Source organism: Mastigoproctus giganteus, chromosome 3 (genome assembly GCF_048544385.1).
Source record: "Mastigoproctus giganteus isolate SK-2022 chromosome 3, ASM4854438v1, whole genome shotgun sequence".
Taxonomy (NCBI): Eukaryota; Metazoa; Arthropoda; class Arachnida; order Uropygi; family Thelyphonidae; genus Mastigoproctus; species Mastigoproctus giganteus.
This window is the reverse complement of record NC_143577.1, coordinates 57,679,416-57,699,519: the sequence shown is the minus strand read 5'-3', so window position 1 is coordinate 57,699,519 and position 20,104 is coordinate 57,679,416. Positions and strand designations below refer to the sequence as shown.

General features: G+C 39.7%; 1 protein-coding gene across 1 annotated transcript in view; it reads right to left on the bottom strand.

Annotated features, from left to right (window-relative positions):
- Nucleotides 1–1,944: 1,944 nt before the first annotated feature.
- Nucleotides 1,945–20,104, bottom strand: part of LOC150088039 (heart- and neural crest derivatives-expressed protein 2-like) — a 58,651-nt gene continuing 40,491 nt past the window's right edge. The window contains exon 2 of the mRNA XM_090370544.1: nt 1,945–2,598. Coding sequence (XP_090226670.1) covers nt 2,494–2,598 — 105 coding nt within the window. The 3' untranslated portion in view covers nt 1,945–2,493. The remainder of the gene's footprint in view (nt 2,599–20,104) is intronic.

Below are 20,104 nucleotides of genomic sequence, written 5' to 3'. Positions count from 1 at the left end.
CTTCAAAAATGGACTTGTAGCCCTTCATCCTAAGAAGCCCGTACTCACATAAATTAAGAAAAGGCCCGATTAATTTGGTGCAAGGAGCATGTCAAATGAACCCCTAAGCAGTGGAATAATTAATTATTCAGTGAAATAATTATTCAATTATTTTCTCGGATGAGAAGAAATTCAACCTGTATGGCTATGATGGTAGACAAACGATTGGCTGTAGACGTGAAGAATACCATCCCGACTGTATGGTGTCTACAGTGAAATTCCCTACCAGCCAAATGATATGGGGGTGCTTTTCGTATCACCTGCAGTTTATAAAAGGTTCCGTAAATGCCAATGGATACCTGGCTATATTGGAAGGCAAATTGCTACCAACCATTAGAGACCATTTCAACCTGCCAAGTCACTGCATCTTTCAGGACGACTCTGCTCCTTGTCATCGGGCGAAAAGTGTAAGTAGGCACTTCTGTAGTTACTTTAGCTTCATTTCTGCATTAAAGGTTCGACAATAATGTGTTTACATTTGTTACAGGTGAAAAAAATGGTTGTAAGAACGGTCCATTACAACTCTTAGTTGGCCAGGAAACAGCTCGGACCTGAATTCTATAGAGAACTGTTAGAATCGTGTGGAATCTGAAATTTCCAGAAAGAAACCAAAGATCCTTCGTGAACTTCAGGAAGCCATAATTCGTGTTTGGAACCACGAACTATCAGTTGATTATCTTCAGAAATTGATCTTGTCAATGCCTCGACGGTGTGTTGCTGTCATCATAGCCTCTGGCTATGATGACAAACTCTCCGGTGGTTTGGGGTTAATGGGATTTAAGGTACTCTTGTTTTTTGAGGCGGTCTCCAGGATTTCCCTTATGTACCCAAGGGGTTACAATCCCTGGGTCTTTTGCGTAGAGTCCACTTGAATTGGGTATCCCTAACAGTGCGGTTGGAAATGTTTTCACCTGTGACCGCAGCAACCTCAAGAGATAGTTGATGACAGGACATCGTAGGGTTCCATCTTTCTCTGAGTGTTCTGGTTGACGTAGCCATCGGGCAACCTTGACCAGCTCTCCTTTTAATGATTCTCGTCTCCTGAAACCGCTTTCGTAGCGCTGAGACGACACGTTAAACTAACGTGCCACCTCAGCCTGAAACTGCCCGGCTTCAAGTCGTCCAACGGCTCGCCATCTCGAAGAATCATCTAAACACGTGTTTAAAGGAATGAATAAATTGCATAATGTGCGGCTTTGGAAGGGGGTAAATCGATTTCTATTGGACATTCGAAATTTGCATGTCAGTATGCCTATTATATAAAATATTCGCCTTCGGCGACACTGTTCGCAATAAAATATTCTTTAAGAACAAATGTTCTTCCCATACTTCTTCCACAGTTTAGGAAAACAGAAATTGTCCAGAATGTTAATGTACTGATCTATTAATGCCACCTGAGAACGAACTCATCTGCCCATGTGTATTATGTCCATAAATTGGATGTATTCTCTCGTCGATCTGTCTGATTTTCTGAGCGAAAAACCCAATTTTCCGACAGAAAAACCTTGCTCTCCCAGCCCTGAGACTGGCTAACTCAGCCTCTGAGGAAAAAAAACATTTTTTTCCTGTTAATTTTGCCGAGCAGTGTATATGGAAATTGTGAGATCGCACTTGGAAATTGCCCCCAGATATGGAAGCCACCCATACCTGGTGAGACTTTGTAGGGTACGAAACTTAGTAACCAGACACCTTGCATAGGGGGAGAGTTGCTAAATCATTGGAGTCCTTGCGATTGTTTTAAACAGAAGAGTGCGTGTGTTTTATATCCTTCACCACAGATCGTGTACGAGTAGAAACAGAGAACTTTCACACAAATAACATCTCAGATATAGAAAATACAACTGCTTTTATTTCTTTGGCATTATTTTACAACCGTAAGTAATATTCTCTTTCCTATAACTTAATTATATTGCCTTTTCAATAATAAAATCTTTATGTCACTACTTTCAACAAGAGGAAGGGGTAGTCGTCGATAAGATGTTTCAGATTAAAGCTTTACCACTTTCTGAAATGCTGTATGAACCTCACTTCTAAATCAGAACTGCGTTTTGCGTAATAATCCTAACTTTTTGCATCGATTTCATGACGTCACAAACAGCCTTTCCTCCACTGTTTTCGAAATAACCACGAAAATAATCAGATGGCAAGTAGCAAGCTCTGATTTCGATAAGGTCCATGCAGCATCCACTTTGGATGACAACTATTCTAAACAATAAAAATACTATTTCTACGCAAACAGTACAGGGAAGTCCAAAGAAATAGCACCAATCTTCCATCAGATCACACACACTACAGTTAAAGTTGTATCAAGGTGTTAACTTTCAAAGCAAAGTTTCTATCATTCTCGTATTGAGTGAACTTCTTTTAACTTTAAGAATAAGGCACGTAAAGCGAGTATCTAGTTTCTTCGTTTGCTAAACCTGTACATCTATAAGGCTGGTGATAAAGGGATCTTTATGTGGCACTTTCGTGTTTCAACTCCAAAGCCCAGACGTGTTGCGGCCATCCTGTTCGACCTTTTGACTTTTTCTCACTGTTCATGCTGCTGATCAAATTGGCCTGCAAGAAACAATTAAGATATTAACCATAAAATTACAAGTAATATCAATGTTTACATCAATTTTATATCAATGCACATTTATGGGAAGTCAAAGTGTATTCTATAGTCGTATTACAGTTTAAAAACTTCAAGATTTTGTTCCGAATTTTCTTCCAGAAACACAACCCACGTCTGACACCGACTAACTCGGCCACGGTGTAAAATACTTCTTCCGTTCACTGGGGATTCGAATTCAGAACTTTCTCTAGTTCTACAAAAGTATCGCCAAAAATACACTACACTGTAAAACGTAACTAGACACCTGCATGCACCAAATAATCTTTTATTGATACAATATTTAATAGTGTGGCTTTAATTACACTTAATCCTCGTCGGTAGACGAAGACAAATACACTGAGTGATCACTGAATTATGACCACCACTATGAAAAGTGAATGCGACACGTTGACTACGTGAGACCGGAGTTAGTCGATCTAAGTAACATAGATAAGGTGTCGATGGTTCAGTGGGTGGTGAAATTCCGAGCGTGATGGGTAAAAGGAAGGATTTATCGGACTTTGATGAAGGACAGATTGTGGGTGCTCGACGAGCTGGTGCCTCGATTTCCCAAACGGCTGAACTGGTGGGGTGTTCAAGAGCCGCCGTAATTAAAGTGTAGCAGGACTGGCGTCAAAATTGTCAAACAACGACCCGACGGCAAAACTGCAAAAGTTAGCGAAAGGTTGATGTTAGACGTTAGCGCCGGGTCCGACGACTCGTACAGGCGGAGCACTTTTGAAGAGTTTACTACCCAATACAACTTGGGCCAACTCGGAACAATATCTGGCGTGACCATGCGTCGCACGCATGGGCTATGCCATCATCCTCTCCTAACCAAGGTTCATCAGCGTAAAAGATTCGCCTGGTGCAAAGAATATGCAAGTTTGACGTTAGAAGACTGGAAGAAGGTGTGCTGGTCGGAAGAGGCACGTTATTTACTCCACACCGTGGATGGTCGTGTACTGATTTGGCGTCAATAACATGAGGCTCTTGATCCATTATGTATGGTATCAAAAGTGCAGACCGGTGGAGGCGGGGTGTATGGTGTGGTGCATGTTTCACTGGCAGGAACTTGGACCCCTGGTGCATGTGGAACAACTTATCACTGGTCTCCGCTATCGTAAACTGCTTGCTGACTGTGTACACCCCGCTATGTTACACTTTTTCCCGAATGGCAATGGTGTCTTCCAAGATGACAATGCGCCGAGCTATCGGGCACTTGTACAGGAATGGTGTGAGCAACACAGTTCTAACTTCCAGCATATCGATTGGCCTCCGAGCTCCGCCGATATCAAACCGATGACTAACCTCCATACCGCCGGTATGGAGGTTAGTCACCTCCATACCTGCATTGCTGACCGCTTTACACACAGCTTGGTTGGCCATACCTCCCGACATCTTGTTAAATCAATGCCACATCGGATAGCTACTGTACTGAGGAAGAAAGGAGGACCCGAAGTATTAGATAGGTGGTCATAATTCAGTGATCACTCAGTGTATTTGATAACAGGGAGCGGTATTTTGTTCTATTTCTCCTTCCTTGTTCTATTGCCTACACAGCAGAAAATTCAATAGCTGACAATTCAGCAATTGAATTGTTCGCTGTGTGCAATCATCAGTCCAGTGCGAAATACGATCTGGTCTAGGGACATGCGAATGAAGCTTTTGCACGCAGTGTCTCGCAGTAAACAAGTCACTACAAGTTGAGCAGTATGATATGGTGAATTGTCACGTTGAAACAAATGTTCTTCCCATATTTCTTCCACCATTTAGGAGGAGAGAAATTGTCCAGAATGTTAATATACTGATCTATTAAGGCCACCTGAAAACCAACTCATCTGCCCATGTATATTGTGTCCATAAATTGCATGTGTTCTCTGGTCGATCTGCCTGATTTTCTGAACGAAAAACCCAAGTTTCCGAGAGAAAACTTTTCTGTCCACGCGCTGAGACTGGCTAACTCAGCCCATGAGGGGAAAAAAAGAAAAAGCACAGAAAAGTTCCTCTCATCATTTACGGGATTCGAACCAGGGCCTTTTCCACCCTGTGTGGGGAGAAAAGTGATGATACCACTGTGCTACCGCGCAGACATCAGTACTGTATGGCATTCATTGGTCCGGAAATAGCGACCAACGGTGCAAGCCTAAACCACGAGAAATAACCTCCACCGAACCCTCCACAGCTGGGACGAAACACTTTCATAAATAACGTTTCACGAACATCCCGAAACAAGGTCATCACATAGTGTACTGTGATTCGCCAATACATAACACAGCTTTTGAATGTTCCAAAGACAATTACGATGGGTTACATACCAGGCATGTCGATGCTGCGCATCACATGCTATGATGTTCGATTTGTGTGCTGCAGCTACGCCGATCTCCCCACCTATCGTTTCTGTACTAATGTTGGTAACATTGTGGCTACCCTTCGTTGGTAGTATTTGATGAGGATCAAATCTACGTACCACTTTTCGGAGTGCCGTCCTGCCCCTTTCCGTCAATTTCTCAGGTATACCTGAATGTTTTCCGCTGTAGCAACACCTTAATATTTCCATTGATAACTAGGACGTCGCAGTTTTGTTGCAATGGTATGAACATATTGATTGCTAATATGGCATTCTCAGATAACTCTCCGTTGGGAAAAGTTAAGCAAGCAAAATGCCTCGATCCACCTACTGAGTTCTATATATGATTCATATTTTCAAATTCCAATGTTTTAAGGATGTGTACATGGTCTACCAGTTTGAAGGCGTGCTTGGATAGGGCGGATGCCAGAAAAAAAAAAGCTACTGACGGACTATATCATCCCAACAAATCGGTTTGAAGGAGACAGCGTGATCCGGGGCTCTTTATCATTGTTTATCCTGGGACCATTAGTTGTTTTGGACAAATATTGATGTCTATCTAGACGTCGAGGATAATCATCCATTATCTATTATTATCAGTTTATTTATTAACACCACTGTACAGACATTATCTAGGAGGGTGGCTAATACAGACATCCTACAACAAATTAGACGGCAACATTGAAAATCAGAAAATACATAAGAATAAATACATCAACAGTCACTTGATGCAAGCAACATAAATACAATCAGTCACTATGAATGAATCTCAGAATTTCTGCAGTCCTCAGTCTTTTGAAGGCACAAAAACCGTTCATTACAGATGATCAAGTGTTCGTACGCACAAATTCCACAGAAATATACTCTCTCCTCTTCATTAAATTTGTAGTGCAGTATACAAGTCCGCTGCTATCAGCTTCCTGTTGGTTTTATCCTGGCTGTACCTGTTTGGGTCGATTTTGAAGTCTCTAAAGAGCTGCAGAGTATTGGCAGGAGACAGCCGCCTTAATCCCTCCGTGTGATGGAAAGCGCTTCGGAGACTTGGAGGGTAGTAGAGCCGGGTCCCAAGGCGTGGCCTGATCACAAGATCATCAATTTGAGGGGCATCTAAACTCCCAGTTAGAAGTTGTGCAAGAGTGCTGATGTTACGCATGGTGACCATCCGTATCCATGGAGCTATGTTTAAGTTTGTATACAGTATGGATTTTGATATTGTAAAGGACTTCATGGCAATCCGATTCAACCACCGGAGCACCCAGTATTCCAGGCTGAGAAACTTCCTAATATTTTGGGGCAAAAGACCAAATAATGAGGCAGAGGGAAACAGGAACAATACATCCTTGGATGTATTGGGTCACTAGTTGTTGATTCCGAATTCAAGTTATCTCCTGTCTTACAGCCCAAATGGCAGCTAGAGTTTCTGATCTAGTGTTCTGAAAGTGCCTTTTAAAAAGGTAAGGCCCTCACATCCCACGTCACTCCAAGGTCAGTGTACGTGCTGACTTTCATAATCTGACTTTTTCTTCATTTATAGATAACTCATTTCTGTTCTTTAATCTTCTTATTAGATATTGTCAGTTGTGCTGATTGTCAAAGTTTAGCCATAAGCCTATTTTGCCTAAGTAAAAATGCAGTTCATGAAGCTGGGCGTTGGCGTGGGAATTGACGTCTGACACAAGGGCTAGTTCGCTCGGCGTATGAAATACAACGATTATTCTGCGATAGAAAATGTTCCAGGGCGGCCGCGAAAAGCAAAGCTGATAAAACACCTCCCCGAAGGATTCCCCAAGTGAGAGTGTATTCTGCATGGAATTCTTGATGTTGTACAATTAGGTTCCTTGGCTTCAAAATGGTCTTGATAATCTGTAATTGTTTGTCTTCAATGCGAAAGTTAAAATATTTTCAATGGCAGATAAGGAAGCGTTATCAAAAGCTGTCTTAATGTCGAGGAATATGATATCAATTTGAGCCTTTTTATTTAAAGCTTGTACTCTGAAGAGAGTTTCCAACAAATTAGTAATAGCGGATCTTCTTTGTACTACGGTATGGAGGTGGGGTGGCCTGTGCGCAAAACACTGTTGGGTTAAAGCAGGAGGGTGGCTTTTTCAAAGAGTTTTAGTAGCGAACAACTTGATCGATATGGGCCGAAAGTCTGAAGGGTCTTTATGGTTCTTTTCTGGCACCGGCCTCATAGTAGTGATTCTATCTCCGGGGGGAAAACTCGATCTTTCAGGATGTTTAAAAATATATGCAACAATACATCAAAAATATAGGCGCTGCATATTTTTAAAATGCAAATTGGAAACCAATCTACGTTGTAGGAGCACGTCGGAGAAGACCCATATTGGTATCAGCAAGCTACACGTCATACTGCTCGAGTTGTGAAGTCGAGACTACCCAACAAGAAGAGTTGAACTGGTCCACTTTGAAAGCTGAATGTCGGAAAATATCGCAGGACATTTAAAAAAAAATTGGTTTTCCATGGAGACTAAATGCTATCATAAAGGCAAAAAGATTTCCAGCACACTTCATTAGTTTTCCTGTAAATGAAGTTTATTTGTAGATATGCAGGTGTCTGGATATTAATGGTAGGGCAGGGTATGCAGTAGACCAAGGCGAAGGTGCCCCCAACTATACAAGCTTTAACTTTTCCTTTTCCGGTTACTTGGAAAATTCTAACAGACGCACAGAGCAGCTGGCGTTCAAAGATGTGTCGTGGCCACAGCTGGACAACAAGGAAGAACAAGCAATGAATTCAGAGGCCTACAACGCAACCTAAAAGAAAACTAAGTGCTTGAAGAAAGTTTGGCAACAAAGAGACGAGAGAAATCTTGCTTCGGCACGAAAACACTTCCCTCAGAAAATTCTGAATACCAGAGGAAACGATCAAAACCTCTAACAGTCCTTAAATAGCTATAATTTCATTTCTAAAACCAAAACACCGGATTTCTCCTTTTTTTTGATGACGTAAGATCGAGACAACGAAAGCTTTTCTTCAAAATATGCTTCGGCATTCCAAGGAAAAGTGGAGTCATTTTTATCCCCAAAGAAAGAGCTGAGTGTTGAGAATGAGTCCACTAGCAACGTTGGGAATGTGGTCAAGGCGCACCCGGCATAATAATTAAAATACTTCAAGGCGTCAAAGCAAAGAAACCTGAATATCATTAAAGATTAGCATCTCTTGAATCCTTAATTACTCTACCTCCAACACTCAAAGCCCGTGTGAACCAAAATCAGAACGAAGCAAAAACAATCTGATGTAATTGCTTTAGTAAGTGGTTTCCGAGAGTAAAAAATTACATGCATTCTGCGTGTCTCTTTATTGGAATCGGGACATTCCAGGATGAGGAAAACTAACGACTACTGCTGTAGCCCAAATAATTCACTTTACCCTAAAAACATAACTTCCCATACGCTAATTACTGTATAATGTGGTGACATTATACAGTAATTAGTGAAAAAAAAAATCAGCCATGCATACTTCAAAAATTAATAACGTCAGACTCTCATAATAACAAAGTTGGAAAAAATGCTGATTTTACTTAGTATGAGATTGCATAAAATGTTACTAAAAAGTTTATTTTCATATTTAAGATGTTTCTTATATGAATTTTATGTGCCGAATCCAACACTACCGGTTTTCTCTAGTGTCAATATTTTGGCAAATGAAGGTTTTAGGTTGAGTGGGACATTTATATAAATCACAAGTTTGTACAATACTGTGATATTGTGTAAGGGCCTGTATTAGTAATGTAATAAGCGAGTTTTCCTCCCTTTTTGTAGGGAAGTCGTAATTTACATCCAGACCGGTTTTGCTATGAGTGTGGATATTAGTTAAAAAAGTCACCCAACATAAAGATTTGGGTATCATCTGGGACAAAGACCTCACCTTCTTGCCTCACTTTAATGCCACTCGAACGAAAACATATTCGGCTTTATGGGCAGTAAAACAAGAGATCTCCAACTTCCATAACCCGGACCTTATCATCAAATACATTCTTCGTTGTATTTTCCCAATCCCATTATATGCCTCGACTATATGGTCCTCAGCACCCTCATCATACCAAGCCAGGTTCCTCTCCCTGGAATTCTGGATATTGAAATGGCTAAATAGGGTTGCCGGGCTAACACCTACAATCTCAAAATCTGTTCTGGTCACCAATCTTAATACGCTTCCTTGGAGGTATCACATCATCTCTAGGAACCTTCTCACCCTCTCTCAGCTTCTATCCGGAAAACTGAGGTCACCCGATATTTTGGATATCATCGCCAGACCGTCCGACAGGAGAAGATGCCAATCCAACACCTCCCCATACAGATCGAAGCTGCGTAGCATGTCCTCCTTGGACAATATGTTTCCACACAACTCCTTCCAAATATTTAACAGATTAGCCATAGACGCTGAGAAACTTTGCAAGGACAGAACCTACAGATCTTCCATTCTTGCAGACATGTATGCCTTAGTCATGCTCTAGGTGGACTCTCTGTGATACCGCAATACCCACGCTTCGATGTATCCGGATGCACTTTTATTTGTTGTAACTTTATGTTTTTGTACTTGTTGTAGCTTTATGTTTTTGTATTTGTTATAACTTTATGTTTTTGTATCTTCACCCGTGGCTGTTTAAGGCCGTATATTGTATCTGGCTCTGTATGCAATGCATATGTCTGTATTTTATGTTTTTTCTCTGTATATAACTCATGTCCTCTAGCTGCATAGCTGTAAAAGGACATTTCTTCGGAAATAAATTGATATTAATAATAATAATAATAATAAATAAGCTCAAAGCAGATGAAGTATAACATCGTTAGTTGTAGCAAGTTTCGCAGTGCATAAAGTAAATTTTGGAATACTTATTGATGAGCAAGGCAAACTGTGGGCACTTCTTATCTGCTTTGTTAGATGCAGAGCTAAACTGAAGGGATTGTTTAGTGAGGGAGAGCCCACAAACATGACAACTACTCTTGTATGATGGACATGGAAAAGTTTACAAAGACTGAGGATCGAAATACTATAATGTATCCCAACGTACCATCCTCTATTGAAGATCTGCCAATTCCCAATCTATCTTCCAGAGAAAATGTCATCACAACTGAATGATGAATTCGGTGGACAGCATAATTGAAATTACTCCTCTGAAGCCTGTTCAGGTAAAGCGCCATAATTCCCTTAAGAAGAAAGAATTAGAGATGACTTAGTGAGAGACTTGATCTAACTGAATTTAATGCAGAGCTTCTGGCATCTCATTCTACTGGATCTCAGCTACACGACTTACACATACAGGAGAAAAAAAAGACATTCTATTTACGCATGTTTTGCACCGTTGCGGAATCCCTGTACTTTGATTTGATTCGCCTTTATGGAGAAATTGATGGCAGTCTAGAAGAGTGGCTTTTTTTCATGGACAGTTCAAGTTTTAAATCCGCGTTGCTCACAACGGGAATAATACACACCTATTCTGTTCATATCTTTGATATGGGAGTGAGCAACAAGAATTGGAGATATTAGAAATCATGTATAACCAGATTAAATTGGGATATTTAAGGGGAAACTCAAAATGATGGGGTTCCTTCTGGGTTTAAGATAATTTCGTTAAGTTCCTTTGCTTTCGCTGCCTCTGGGACAGCAGCGCTGCAGACGACAATCGTCTGCCAGAACTGAGTTGCAGCCTGGCGCAAACAATAGTAAACAATCCCTCGGCTCCAATAAACCAATTCTTGCTTCCAGCACCTATATCAAGATGAGACTGACCAAACATTTTGTTAAAGCACTGGATCCTCAAGTAGACATTTAATGGTACACAAACTAAGCAAATTTTGACTTCGGAGGAACTGGAAGACAAAATTACTGATACTGAACGAAATCCTTGATGCACGTTTCGCCTTGGATTGAATGGCATTCTTTATAACATTAAGAATGAAAATCGCGAAGAATTGGTTGACAAGATTATTAACAATTAAAAAAAATGGAATGCACAATGTCAATGAAGCCTCATTACTAGCACACTCACTGGATTTTGTTGTTTTTCCTAGCCCAAATCTGGGTGATTTTAATTACGAGCATCGAGACCGAATTCCACCAGGACGTGCAGTAAATGAAGAAGTAAAGTGGTGGTAAAGAAAGTAGTATAAAGCTATGAGGACAACTATATCTGGTTTTCGGAATGATCACACCGACTACAGAAGACAAAGGACGTTCAAATGTATATTTTTAATCAACCTTTCTAATTTGTGATTTTGTTTATTTGCTTGTAGCAAAGGTTAATGCTTTATTATTTAGAGAATAGAAAATATTGTTAATAAATCTAATATAGTATTGTTCCATATTTACTTTTCTTTCTCAATTCTCAGAACTAACGATGATATGCAAAATGAATCAGAATCTCCAAATTCAAGAAAGACAATAAATGCAAAACACTGCATATTGTCAACCTGTTATACTTGTTCAATCAAAAGTTGTTCGCCATTTAAGTTATTAAAAGAGAAACCTTAACAAAAAGGTGTCCTAATAAAAGTTAGTTCATTTTAATAAAATAATTTTATTCAATTATCTTAAAGAATGGAAGATCTTTTTATTTAAATAATAAAAAAATAGTAGCATTTTATTAAAATAAAATGTGCACCCAAAAGGCTTATTACAGAATTAGTTTTTCTGTGTGGTGCTTCAAATAGAAACAATTCTATGAATGATTATTTTAAAGACTGCTTCTGGCTCGATAACTTAGAATTTTTAAATTCAACGCCATTAAAATTCAACGGGTTCAGGAGGTCACGAAACGCATGTCAGGATTTAAAACAAAAAAACAAATTTTTCTCCCAATGCTGGGAGAAAACTTAGGTATAACATAACACTTGTGTTGGTGCAAGAAACGGGACACCGAATCCCTGAATAGTTTCTATTTATCGTAGCACTTTTATAACTCCTTTGATTAGCAACTTTATTAGTCATTAAAAAGTTCAGCGAGCAGAACGAAGATAAGAAGGGTAAATTGGGCGTTGAATCCACATGCGTGACCTACATGCTGTGTGTCACATATATATAGATCTTATTGCTCCATCCAAGATGGCAGTACGTGCGGAGGGGGGGTAATATTCATCGTATTACGTTAAACGCTTAATGGGCCCATTACCGAAGCCGAATATGCAAGGAAGCTTTGGTAATGTCCCAACTGCACTTCTCTTAAGTAACCGTATACAACCCTGCCCCCCTAAACACCCACATCTCCACCACGCGATGACAGAGACCAACAAAAGTCGATCAAAACGTCCTTTGTTCGTCATAGCCATTCCTTCTCTTTTTACCAACAACATGCGAGACCCCTTTTACACACATCCCACTTGGTAAACCAATCCGGCCGTTAAAGCAAAATTAGATCAACCTTATTTACACCGAGATTTAAAAAATTTGAGGGAAAAAAAAAAAAAAGTCCCTTCACAACGAGAAGAGGGTGTTGGAAGGAGACACGGGGAAAGAGGATCGGAGTAAGAACGCGCAGAAACACTTTGTAGAGCGCGACGGGGTTATACGTTTTCGCTGTGTACCCGTCCAGTATCGGCGTCTTGGTCGTCGACTCTAATTTCAAAGGAATGTGGCCTTCAAACAACCCATGTTAATAGGCTCTCTTTGACAAGCTGGCGATCCAAGGGTAAGGAGAACTCAGAGAAGCTTCCTGTTTTCTTTTCAAAACACCATGAATGGATTATTAATGTCACTCGCGGCTGCTGTTCGCTTGATATCTTTACTAAAACAAAAAGAAAAGTGAAACCACGTGCATTTGCGGAAGGATATATTCCTCTAGAAATTCGTCAACATTTCTGTCAACTAAAAAGCTACAAACTCCCTTAATAAAAGAGCATTCAGCAAGGAGTTCAGTTGTACATAGTTGAATAGTCATAATGGCTCCGCTGTATAAAATAACTCCCCGAATGATGAACCCAAACAATAATACACTGATCGAAGAGTCAAATGCATCCATTAACATTTTATAAGAGAACTCGATCGTTAAGTAATATAATAAAGTTTAACAAACGAATAGTAATTATTCGCTCAAATGGAACCCCCAATATGTATTCTTCCTCAGCGCTTTCAAGCGAATTACATTCGACTGTAATAAGATACTGTTCTGAAAATAATATTTCGATGCAAACAGGTTAGAGGGAATATCAGTCTCGAGGTCATCTGCGAATGAACAGAGGTGCAGATTACAACTTTCATGGAATGAACAAATCCGCCAACAACAAATCAGATCGACACTGGCACCACGTATCTTCTTATTTCCTGGTAATGTAAAGCCAACAAGATTGATTATGGCAGGACGCGGAGATTAGTCATATTTAAGTAGCCATAGTTACCACACGAGTTGAAAGATAGGTAGAAGATATACACAGCTATAAGAATTAACTGGATTGGTTAGAATTAGCGTCGTATCTCTCTGCGAGCACGACATGTTTTTTGTTTCCTGGGATGAAAAACCCGTGTTTCTGGGAGGAACCCATTCAACTCTCGCCTAATACCAAAGAAGAAAGCGTTCTTCAAAGTTCCTCCTCTAGAGGATTCGAACCCAGACCAGATAATACAACAATCATTTTTGTAGTATGGATGGATTTTCACTTCTTTGGGAGAAGAGGGTGTTTTTCAAGTTCTCTTGGAGGAACCTTCCACCTTGGCTCTTCACAAAACGTACCAAGGTTCTTGGAAAAATAGGCAAGATAGATCTGTGGAGAATGGCATATCAAACTCATATTGCAACCCGGGACTGTGAAATTGGTTACTAAGCTGATCACAACTTCTTAGGGCGCCTCCGTAGCCAGGTGGGCAGGAGCAGCAGAGCGTAGCACACGCTTCTTGATTATACCGGGGTTCGAGCCCGTGCCCACCAAATACGGAGGATGCGGAAAGGTCAGGGAATGACTACTGCATATTCCCGGAGCAATATGGCCTTGGTTGCTAATGCTCCCAAATAACAACAAACAACTTCTTATTCTTTTGTCCTATAATTACGCAAAGCTTTTCCTTCCCCCCAAGATCTTTGAACAGCTGCTTAATCTGTGGTGACTAAAAAAAAAAAAAAAACACCATCTCTGAGTTTATCGGCACTTATCTTAGAGAATTTACAAAAACTGCTTCAGGAGTTCCAATTTTTTTTTTATATATGGAAAGGTAGTAGGAGCCTTGTTTCGGACATGCACGTGTCTCATAGACATGGAACAAAACGTGCAATCAAACTTAAATTGGTTCTTTCTGGTGAATTCCTTTACTTCCTAATAATTAACTCTGCTGATCGCAGAGAAAGAAACGGAATATTTTTTAACCGGACTATCGTCCAAGAAGAATGGTCAGCACCTTCGAGTCATCATTAATCGGAATACTTCAGTGTCATAACTTACTTTAAAAGGACAATATAAAAGCTCGGTTTAAAAATTTCGTATAATGTAGAAAAGTTCGTAGAAACTAAACTTAAAATAAAAAAAAAAAGAAAATTTTTATTTCAGTGTTTAACACTATCCTCTTTTATTGCAATGCACGTTTATCAATTGTGCTCAAGTTCTTTTAAATTGGGGGGGGGGGAAGTCTTCTCTAGAATACCGTCTCACTATGCATAAACCCTTCGTTTGAATGAAATATCCAAAAAATGCTCCTTAAGTCTAGGAAACCGCAAGGAGTCAAAGAGAAAATAAGGGAGACGATCGAAGGCTTTTATTTTCTGGTGGTGTAATGCAAATAACAGCAAAATGCGATCATACCACTCCATCAAACATCGTAAGTCAGTATGTATACACATGGAAAACATCCTTTGCATAAAAAGGCAAGACTGCCGTTTCTCTATACCTGTCCATGAAAATGAAGTGCTGGAGCCAATAAATGGGTTTCGCTCAGTCTGGAGCCTAGAATTCTAATTTTGCCAAATAAAAGAAGGCATTAGAACCGGTAGTACCAAGTGCATGGGTTGAATGTTGAGAAGATGAAAGAAGATTTGTTGATATTAGACGAACTTCTGTAGATTGTAATTTTCAGGAAATACGTATGAAAGAAGGTTGTTCCAGAGAACGGAAGTTGAATGAATAAGTGAGGAAGAAGAAAAGTTGGTTATGCGAGTTTAAAGTTGGACAGTAAAAGGTTGTTGACTGGTTTGGAAGACAGAGCGGGAATTATTGAAGCCAATTCAGAGGATGGGTGCCAATGGGAGTATCTATAGAAAAGGCATGCTGCAGAAACAGAATGTCTATGAGACAGAAAGTGGAGAGACTTTCTAAGAGATGAGTCATTAACCCCACTGCCCTCTTTTGAATGGAATCTAGAAATCTCAGTGAGGTTTTGGGGCGCTTCCCACAAGTGGAACAATATTCCACGGTAGGGCGGATTTGCGATTTGTTTCTTTGTTATTTGGTTTTTAGGAGCATTAGCAACTAAGGCCATATTCCTCCGAGGATATGCGGTGGTCATTCCCTGACCTTTCTGCATCCTCCGTATTTGGTGGGCACGGGCTCGAACCCCGGTCTAATCAAGAAGCGTGTACTACGCACTGCTGCTCCTGCCCCTTCGCGATTTGTAGAGTGAACAGCTGTTTGGATGAAAAGTAACGCCGAGAGCGAAAACTCAGTTTTTTTTAGATGCAGAGGGAGCAATATAATTGCAATGTGCTTATGCGAAGAGATTAAAAGTCAGGGTAATCCCCAAAAGAGATTTTGCCTAGAAATCGGAGTGTCATCGCAGATAAGTATAGGAGCAGACGAATCCTTTTTTACGAAATATAAGACAGGACTGAGTTTTAGAGGGATTTAAATCAACTAAGTTGTCTTTGTCCCACTGGAGAATTTTATGGAGATCAGCATTTAAGGAAGTGGTAGTGGATATTCGAGAAGTTGAAGCTGTATAGGCAGGAAAAGTTTCTCAAAGTAGAAAGTGGAATGCAATGTCCTATCATTAGAAAAACTATGAATAGGATTTCCAGTCAATGGAGGAAGCTCACTAATATACAAGAGGAAAAGAGTAGGATGAGAAAGAACTGAACCTTGGGAAACACCTAGCATTACTAGAGAAGTTAAAAGACAAAGAGCCACCTACAGTGAGCGGTCAGAGAGAACACGGGATACACAATTACAAAAAAACTGTTTGCAAACCATAAAGTGCAAGCTTATTTAGAAGACCCTTTATGCCAAACACGATCAAAAGCATTTGAAACGTCAAGAGCAGCTGCTTGAATTTCAAAGTTTTCCATTGAAAATTTCCATAGTTGGGAAACATAAGCCAGAATATCACTAGTCGATTGACACTGACGAAATCCAGACTGGCGATCGTTGATCAGGTGGAAGGTTTCTAGATAGTTTAATTGGCAGTTAATTGATTTCTCCATTACTTTATTAAAAGTGCAATGGGACGATAATTAGATAGAAGAAATTTGTCACCATTTTTAGGAACTGGCTGGACACGAGAATTTAAGCAAAGGGAAAACAACTTTGGAATAAGAAAGTGAAAAACGATGACACAGAACAGGAGTAAGTTCAGGAACGCAGATTTTGAGAACTACTGGAGAAATAACATTAGGACCTCGAGCTTTCTTAGCATTAAGATTGAAAATCCTTCTGACGTCCTTTTGACGGAAGATTAGATGAGGTATTAGCATTAGTAGAGGCATATGACGCAAGAAAGCGAGCTTATATAACACAGCCGGAAAAAAGAAAAAAAAACACACCTTCCCATTTTACCTATCCATCCACTGCAAATGTTTGTCTAGTTCTGCTTGAACTTAAATAAGTTGCTGACCTCCACTACAACAGATGGAAGTTTGTTCCAACTATCAACCACCCGCTGGCTAAAGGCGAATTTGGATAGAAACACATCTATTCTACAATTGTCTTTCCTCAATTAGAATTTATGCCCCCTCATCAGGTGAGTAATCTGAGCAAAAGGAAAAGTCCCATTAGCATTAAGCTTACTCAATTCATTCAAGGCCTTATACACCTCAATTAGATCACCTCGCATATGCCTAGTGTCCAGAAGCTGCAATTTGTAAAACTTAAACCTTTCTTGACAACACCAACCCTTTTTCCACTCAATCTCCTTGCCATTCTCTGTACATCTTTTCTAAAATGAGTCCTCCAGACCGTATACAGTACTCAAGGTATGGTCTAACCATTGCCTTATACAAGGGGACAACCCCCCCCCCTTATCCCTGCTAGCAAAATTCCTGGATATTATTGACAAGATACCATGGGCTACTATTGCAGCCTTTTTGCACTGCTCAAAAAACTTCATATCTGACTGCACAATTATCCCCAATCCTATTCATTCTCCACTACCCCGAGTGTAGTACCACTCAGTTGATACGGTACGCTGGGGTTACTGCTACCCGTATGCAGTACTTTACATTTATCAATGTTAAACTTCAGTTGTCACCTCCCAGCCCATCTGCTCAACTTTTCCAGATCCAGTTGCAGTAGCGTACTATTATTACTGTTATTAACAACTCTGTCAACCTTCGCATCGTCCGCAAACTTAGACATTAATCCTGATATACCTTCATCAATATCATTAATAAATATCGAAAACCACAATGGGCACAACACCGATCCCTAAGGGACTTCACTAATAACATTAGTTGATGAAGAGCAGTGTCCATTGATAATCACTCTGTCTTCTCCCACGCAACCATCGTTTTATCCATTGGAGCAACTTGCCCTTAATGCCATACTGCTCCAATTTGTACAGTAATCTTCCATGTGCCACAGTATCAAAAGCTTTCCTAAAATTGAAGTATATGATAACAAAATTATTCTTTGCATCCAGTTCCTTTTAACCACATCATAATATCTAATCAAATTTGTCAGACAAGGCTTCCCATTAACAAACCCATGCTGTGTCTGAACTATAACTGCAGTCTTGTCTAGATGATCTTGCATCGCTTCCTTAACCAGTGACGCCATTATTTTCCCTGTAAAGAAGTTAAACTAACAGATCTGTAATTATCAGTATCACCATTTGATCGCCCTTTTTGAATTGGGGGACCATTTGCATATCTCTAGTCCATGGGGACCTCCCCCGAGTCCAAGGAAGCTTTATAATTACAGTTAAGGTTTGCTTGCTTACTTCCTTTGCTGCCTCCTTTAATATAACTGGATAGATCCATCCACCCTAGATGCCTTCTTTGTTTAACTTCAACAAAATCACTTAGCTCCATGTTAGAGTTTGATAAATTTCTGGCATCTCAATTGAATGTACTGGAAATAGTGGGAGGTGGTTTACCAAGTTCATCAAAACTTATGTTGAAAGAAAAATAGGATGCTAGCAGATCAGCTTTTTCTTTGGTTGAAGTGGCAATAGAATCATCAGATTTTGATAGAGGTGGGAACAGACGTGGGTAAATGTTGCGGCCAATACGTTTGGCAACAGACCAGAATGCTCAGCTACCATTTGGACAAGAAGCAAGTTTTGTATTCTCAGCCAGTTCAAAATATAGTTTGGGACTGATTAATAACTGCTTTACAATTGTTGCGAGCTTTGGTGTAGGCACAAAATGATCCTGGAGATTTGGAAACAAACCAATTACGATATGCAACATTCTTCTCTTGAAAAGCCTTGACACATTTAGTGTCAAGCCAAGGTTTAGATAAAGGACGAGATTTTAAAGGCGGAGTGAGGAATAAAAGATCCCTCCCTACAAGGATAATTTCACCCAGGCGTTGACATCAGAATATTTGAAACAGTAATCCGACCAAAGAAAAGAAATCTCGCAGATCATCCCATTTTGCATTTTTGTAATGCCAAATAGCAAGAGGTTGAGAATGGCCACAAGAGAAAGGTTCCATTGGAGAAGAGACCATAACCATGTTGTGATCTGAGGTGCATAGAGGACCACTCACCTCGACCGTGTACTTAGGGTTGTTTGTGAGAAAAAGGTCTAGAGTGTTGGCTGCGTAGTTAAGATTGTCTGGTATTTCTAGTAGGTAAATGAAGTTTCTGCCAAGAAAAACCACCTGACTGTTAGGAAAGATGGATTGAACTAAGTGAAGTTTCAAAGAGGAAATCAAAGAGTTCCAAGTGATTAGTGGAGTTGGGAGGAGGCAATAGATGAATTTGTCAGAATTTGGTAGAAATATTTAAGGCAGAGAAGATCGAAAAGAGGAGATTCCAAATTACTAAGTCTCTGACAGGAAAATCAGAACCAACATATCAACAATACCACCTTTGAAGCGAATGTAGTCATACAGCGAATAAGTTTGGACAACTGAGATGAGCAGTGGTTGAACAACCAATAACTGGGATTGTCAGAAAAAGTATACAGAGTTTGGCAGATTAAGTGGAAATGGAAATCATTTAGTTTTGAACTGCCATGACGTTTATTTGTGAAATGAAAAGCGTTTGGGAAGTTTAGATCTTTTCGCAGAGGACTTTGTTCTTTTAGTTTGACAATTCACGGTGTATTTAGCCTTCCCATGCAACATATCTGAAAAAATATGTATATAGAATAACGAATTGGCAAATATTTACTTAATAAAAGTAAATATTTGGAAACTTGAAAGAGGTAGACCTTGAAGAAACAGGAGAGTTTAACGTGTGACGTTTAACACTGGCAAACTATCTTTGTAATGGAACTTGTCATATTAGGAAGAATAGATTAGACAACATTTTGAAAATGTCCGTGTGTAGGGAGTTTGGAAAGAGATCACAAGAATACTTTTGGGACAATGCGAGATATTATGGTATATGAATAAGTTTATATAACAAAAAAAACTTTTGATATCCCTTATGGGAAATCAAAGAATTGGGTAAGTTTATGGATACAACGATTGAATGTGAAGTTTTTTATGGGTTGTTGGTTGAAAAGTCAACCTACAACCCATATGCGATAGTCAACCTTTAAGTTGTTTTTTTTTTTTTTTTTAATGAAAACACCAGAGGTATTAGAACCAATAGTACTTAGTACCGTGCTTGGGTTGAGAAGACGAAAGAAGATATTTGTCAACATTAGACTTTAACTTTTGTAGAAGTTAATTTTCAGGAAATACGTATGAAGGAAGGTTGTTTCAGAAAACGGCAGTTGAATGAATAAACGAGGAAGATGAAAAGTTGATTCTGGAGTTGAGTTAGACAGTAAATGGATGTTGGCTGGTGGCGGCAC